General features: G+C 42.6%; 1 protein-coding gene across 1 annotated transcript; it reads left to right on the forward strand.

The window, feature by feature from the left end:
• The first annotated feature begins 2,049 nt into the window (after positions 1–2,049).
• NUDT15 (nudix hydrolase 15) lies at positions 2,050–4,573 on the forward strand. The gene is made up of 3 exons (XM_082487434.1): positions 2,050–2,254; positions 2,392–2,582; positions 3,166–4,573. Exons 1-3 carry the CDS (start codon positions 2,103–2,105, stop codon positions 3,309–3,311), a joined length of 489 nt encoding a protein of 162 aa, XP_082343560.1. The 5' UTR covers positions 2,050–2,102; the 3' UTR covers positions 3,312–4,573.
• The last annotated feature ends 1,047 nt before the right edge of the window (positions 4,574–5,620 follow it).

Genomic DNA, 5,620 nt, shown 5'->3' on the forward strand with positions numbered 1-5,620 from the left:
CAAGAGCACATAAATCATAACCTTGCACACTTTTCAATATATGCCTATATTAGAAGATGCATTTTTACTTTCTCATTCTTTACTTCTCATCTCTTTTCTTCAGTGGATGCCTGTTCACTATCAAATTCAGAAATACTGGCCTGTATTTACTTAATAATCTGTGCAAAACCTAAGTGCATGTCCACATCCCAAAGAAATCCTAAAGTGAAACCGATTAGAACAGATTCAGTCAACAAAATGTGTTTTATTTTGATACAGTATTCTTTATGTGAATGAGCACAAACAAAAGATGAAAAATGTAAACAACAGAAACATCTCTACAAAAGCATATTTCAAAACCAAAACCTTACCCCCAAAAAAAGGCTATTTTAAAGTTCTGCACAGGAATAATACTTCACATCCTTGTTGTGATCAATAGGGTGGTAGACAGAAAATCTCAGCCTACTGACAATTATTACAGTTGTTTATTAGAAATATGAAATATTTTACATTCTACATATTTATCTTTATATAATATTTGTAAGAAATTGTATCCTGCTACCATTCTAATGAGCCTAACGACTGTATGAATGTTTTTTGTATTTAAAAAGATGAGTAGAATGACAGTGCACCACACTCAGACTTGTTTGTAAACGCTGTTTGGTATGAGGTCCGGAGAAAAAAGTGTACACAGAAAGTACAATGTTTTCATTGTTTGGATAAACAGCCTTGTAGTGTATTAATATATTGGACCAGAATGAGCTTAGTGGGTGAGAAGTCTTTGATAAGACTTTTGTACGGTCCTTGTCATCTTAAAATGTAAATACATAAGTGACATAATTTACTGATGTTTAATCTGGAAATTAGGATACTCCAGCTGTACTGGAAGACAAATATAAATGAATGAGCTTGGTTTACAAAAAGTCGGTTAGCTTGGCAATTTGCCCAAGATTTATTTATTTATTTATTTATTTACTAATGTCGGTAATTCAGGGTGTGCTAAATAGCACAGCCAACTACTATCAAAGGTCAGCCTTGCTTCTACCACACCTAGCCATACGCTCCTGACATTTACTTCATGCCAACACTGAGACTCATCCGATGCCATAAAGAGCCAGTTCAGGCATTTAAACTGCAGAAAACTAATCCCACAAAAAGTAGTAATTAATCTTCAGCCAGTTTGGCCCTCTGAGCTTTGTAAGTAAAATCATCTGTATGCAGTATTTTTAAACCTTACAAAAAAGAACTATTTGACTGTCTTGCAAAGGAATAATACATCATATCTCTGTTGTGATCAATAGGCTGGGGAAGGGGAAAATGCTACAAACTTTACAGTTGTTTATAAGGAATATGAAAGTTAGTATCTTGTATTCTACATATTTCTATAATTTTAAAAATGTGAGAATGAAAGTAAACACTTGTTAGAAGAAATTCCAGTTTCTTCTCTATCAGTCAGGAACTGTTACTCTGCCAATGGAGGTCATCTTAGCTAATTTTGTAGTTTCTTTTTTAACAATTTCAAGGTGATTCTCCAGGGTCAGACTCTTCACCCAGCAGGAACTGTGGGCTAACCCACAGAAGGGACGCTTTTTGAGTTGTGAACTAATCTGCAATCAGAGACCAACCGGCACCCTGTCCTCCTTCCGTCTACTTCGTTTTTAGGTGCCCCTCATTTGCACAAATGTTTTTTGAGTTCTCACTGACCTCACTAGCCCTTTTGCCTTCAGAAGCCAAAACCCTCCCCCCAAACAAACACAAGTACAGGGCAGGAAGCCATTTCGCCACGCAGGCGGGATCTCTCCCCCTCGCGAGCCGGCCAGGGAAAGCTCACCGCCTTCCTCGCGGGTGACAGCCGCTGCCCTCGTCCCGCTGGCAGCCGCGCCGCGCACACTCTGTCACACACCGGGCCCTGCCTCCCTCAGCGCTCCGCCGGTGACCGTTTACCCGCGGGAGGCGAGGGGAAGACAGGCTCCCCTCAGCCGCGCGCCCCACCACCGGCCGCGGCGCGCATGCGCACGTTACGCACCACCTCCAAACGCCCTCCTGATTGGAGGAGCCATCCCCGCCCGCTGCGGGCCAGGGGGCGGGGGGGGGTGGGAGGACCGGGGCCTCCCTCGGCCGTTATGGGTGAGACAGCGCAGCCCCCGCGGCCCGGCATCGGCGTGGGGGTGGTGGTCACCAGCCCCGCGCACCCCAACTGCGTCCTCCTGGGCAAGAGGAAAGGCCCGGTGGGGGCCGGCACCTACCAGCTGCCCGGAGGCCACCTGGAGTTCGGGTAGGAGCCTCGAGTCATCCCCCCACACCACCCCCACGGGGCCGTGCAGGCCGGCGGCGCGGAGAGCTGCCTGCCCGCCCCGGCCCGGCTCGGTCGTCCCCTCTCCTGAGGCGGCCGTACACTTCCCCCGCCCGCAGGGAGAGCCTGGCGGAGTGCGCCGCGCGGGAGACGCTGGAGGAAGCGGCGCTGCGGCTGCGCAACGTGCGCTTCGCCTCCGCCGTCAACTCGGTGTGCGCCGCCGCGCGCTACCACTACGTCACCGTCCTCATGAAGGGGGAGGCGGAGCCGGGGGCGGAGCCGCGCAACCGCGAGCCCGAGAAGAACGAGGGTGAGCGAGAGGAGGGTGGTATAGGGTCACGTCGCTTGGGCCCCTCAGCAGGGGGAGCCGCGGGCAGGGCTGTGCTCTGACTCGGTTACGTCAAAATACGCGTTTATGTTTCCCTTCGTTGCCGCACACTGTGACGTAATGAGGTGGGGAAGTGGCTACAGGTACGTTTATTCTGCAGCTGTGTGAAAACACGCGTTCCCAGTAGGGTCCAGGGTTAGAATCACAGAATCATGGAATGGTTTGGGTTGGAAGGGACCTTTAAAGGCCATCTAGTCCAACCTCCCCTGCAGTGACCAGGGACATCCTCAACTAGACCAGGTTGCTCAGAGTCCTGTCCAACCTGACCTTGAATGTTTCCAGGGATGGGGCATCTCCCACCTCTCTGGGTAACCTCTTCCAGTGTTTCACCACCCTCAGCATAAAAAAAATTCTTCCTTAAGGGGAGGAAAGTCATAAAATAACTGTGTATGCAACAGAGGACTTGAATTTGCATTGGTAATTTCTGCACAATCCACCCTAACTGGCAGAAGCAGAATTGTTATGTGATTAATTTTACACTCTGGCTTTTTCTTTTTTCCTGCAGGTTGGGAATGGGTTAAGTGGGATGAGTTTCCTCCAGCAGACCAACTGTTCTGGGCCTTACGCTGTTTAAGGGAGCAAGGTTACAATCCCTTTACAGAAGAGCTCGATCATCTAAAGGGGTACACGGGAAGTCACCAACTAGGATAAAAACTAATTGCACGTTATGTAACAAACTGAAAGACAGACCTGCTTTTTTTGGAGTAAAAGAGAAAATTAGATATCATGCTTACTCTGCCCATGTGAAAATATTACCCTTCCTAAAGCTAAAAAGATGCAAAATGTTTCAGTGCTTTTACCATATTTCACACAGTTGTCTCTCATTCCAGAGCTATTTCTAAGCTCTAGTGGTTAATAAGTAATGTTTTCTTTTACAGAAAACTCATAGTGTTTTATCTGGTTAATCTTTATATAGATTAATAGCCCTCTGGAAGTCAGAACTAGTCAGAGAAGCTTACTCACTTGGAAACGGTTGTAGCATCAGGCCCAAGAGAAACTGATTTGTTTAAACCAGTGTCCTGCTTTCTGTGTAAAACTACTTTGCGTATCATGCTGCTTTCCTGTAATTTTACATCTTGGACCAATTTTTAAACTTAGCGTTGTCTCACAGCTCCAGTTGAGATACTGTCATGAGCAAAAGTCATGTTTTACAGACTCGTTCTCCTGCTGACAGTAGTACATACTTGAAAATCGGAGTAATTATAAACATGAAAAGGCTGCGGTGGCTTGTTGCAGGGAATTAAAATTCCCTGACCCTTCTTGCCAGCCCCTTTCATTACAGAGTTCTGTTTGTAGGCTCAGTTACATTAGCATTTATCTGCAGAAGTGTTTCAGATCTCTGCAGTTGGTCATAACTCCTGACCATGTTACTAAACTCTTAATAGTTTAATGAAGAGGTGCCTACAGTGTTCTACTAGGCTGACACAAATAACATGGTACAAACCAATGTCATTTGTAAATGTAGCTCCACAGCAGACAGTCATGCTTTTTGACTAAAGAGGGTTGTCAGTATTAAACAGCACAGATTGGCGCAATTCTGCATTGCTACTGGGATTTGATGGAATTGTTAATTCTCAGTTTGATGTGACTAAATGATTGAATTCGTAGTGAATAAAATCACAGTACACAAAGATATATACAAACCCAGTAAGTTTATATTTTTCATTTTTCTAGAATCTAACCAAATTTGATTCTTTTCAGCTGTAGTCATTAGGACATCAGCAATTAATTTTAGGATATGACTTTAAAAAAAAAAATCACTAATTGGCTCATTTTTTTCTCTTCAGGGTTCTTTTAAAATACAGGTTTTGTCTGTTTCCTTTAGAAATACCCATTGTACAAAATGTTCTGAGATACCTTTAATTTCTTTTGAATAAAACATAAGCACAATACTGAAAGATTAAAATTGTCTGAAATTATGAATTGACTTGTGAGTTATTAAATGAGCTTGAAGGGTTTAAAGGTCTTCCTTACTTTGCATGTATATATTCTTAAATGGAGACGGCTCTTTTTGCTGAGAAGCAGAGTGGTATGAGATATAAAGATGCTACCGACAATTGCTTGCCTGCTTAGAATTTGAAGTATTAACTACACGCTTCCCTTAGAACAGATATTCTTTCTCTGAAGTAAAGAAAGAAGTTATAAAGCAGTTTTGAAATGGGAAATACCATTGAAAATTCCTTTACTACTGTATCTTTGTAGAAAGCTTATTTTTTCTATTCAAAAGTGGAGATTTTCTTGCTGAAAGCAACTTTATGTACTCTGAAAATTATTCCATTCAGCTGTCAACAGAGGCTCCAGGAAGAGTTGACAGATGTCCTGCCCATCTGTCTCAAAGAATAATGAAAAAAGAAATAATGATTAAAATGATTTAGTGCCATTTTAAATTTTCTTTACATTTCTAACTCCTGATGGGAAAACAGGGGTCACTGCAAAATGGTTTGTCATGCAATAAATATTTTGTTACCATTAATGCTTATATTCATTCTATCTCTTGTAAATATACAAGTAGTTACTGAAATGAGGACACAAACAGTACCTCCATATGTCAGGATTTCTGCATCCTTTCTAAGTGGACTGATTATATGACTACAGTGCATTACTGCAATCAGTTGTCAGCAATCCCTAACATATAACTTCTTTTGTATGTATCATGCATTTGTACTTTTTTTCCCCCCAGAAAATTTGATTCTTAGTATTTTTTAGCTGCTAAGACTCAGTCCTTTCAACTAAATGTTATATTTACTTTATTTTTGATACTTTTGCTAAATAGGAATATCTATTGTGTACACATCTAAGCCACTGAATAACAGAACACTCAGTTAAAATTTTGTGGTTTGCCAAATTGCTTGTAACAGACAGAATTCACCTAAAATGGCACTGCAGTTATCCAGCACTGAGAAAAATACTCCTGAGCAGTATATAGTTTGGAGCACTGATGTAAAGACACTGATCAGGAT

This window comes from Vanellus vanellus, assembly GCF_965231255.1.
Source record: "Vanellus vanellus genome assembly, chromosome: 1".
Lineage (NCBI taxonomy): Eukaryota > Metazoa > Chordata > Aves > Charadriiformes > Charadriidae > Vanellus > Vanellus vanellus.

Excerpts from the sequence above, each read along its gene's own strand:
- NUDT15 (XM_082487434.1), top strand. The coding sequence starts at position 2,103 with ATGGGTGAGACAGCGCAGCCCCCGCGGCCCGGCATCGGCGTGGGGGTG. Across the intron at positions 2,255-2,391 it reads GGAGGCCACCTGGAGTTCGG|GGAGAGCCTGGCGGAGTGCG; the intron begins GTAGGAGCCTCG and ends CCCCGCCCGCAG. Across the intron at positions 2,583-3,165 it reads CGAGCCCGAGAAGAACGAGG|GTTGGGAATGGGTTAAGTGG; the intron begins GTGAGCGAGAGG and ends TTTTTCCTGCAG.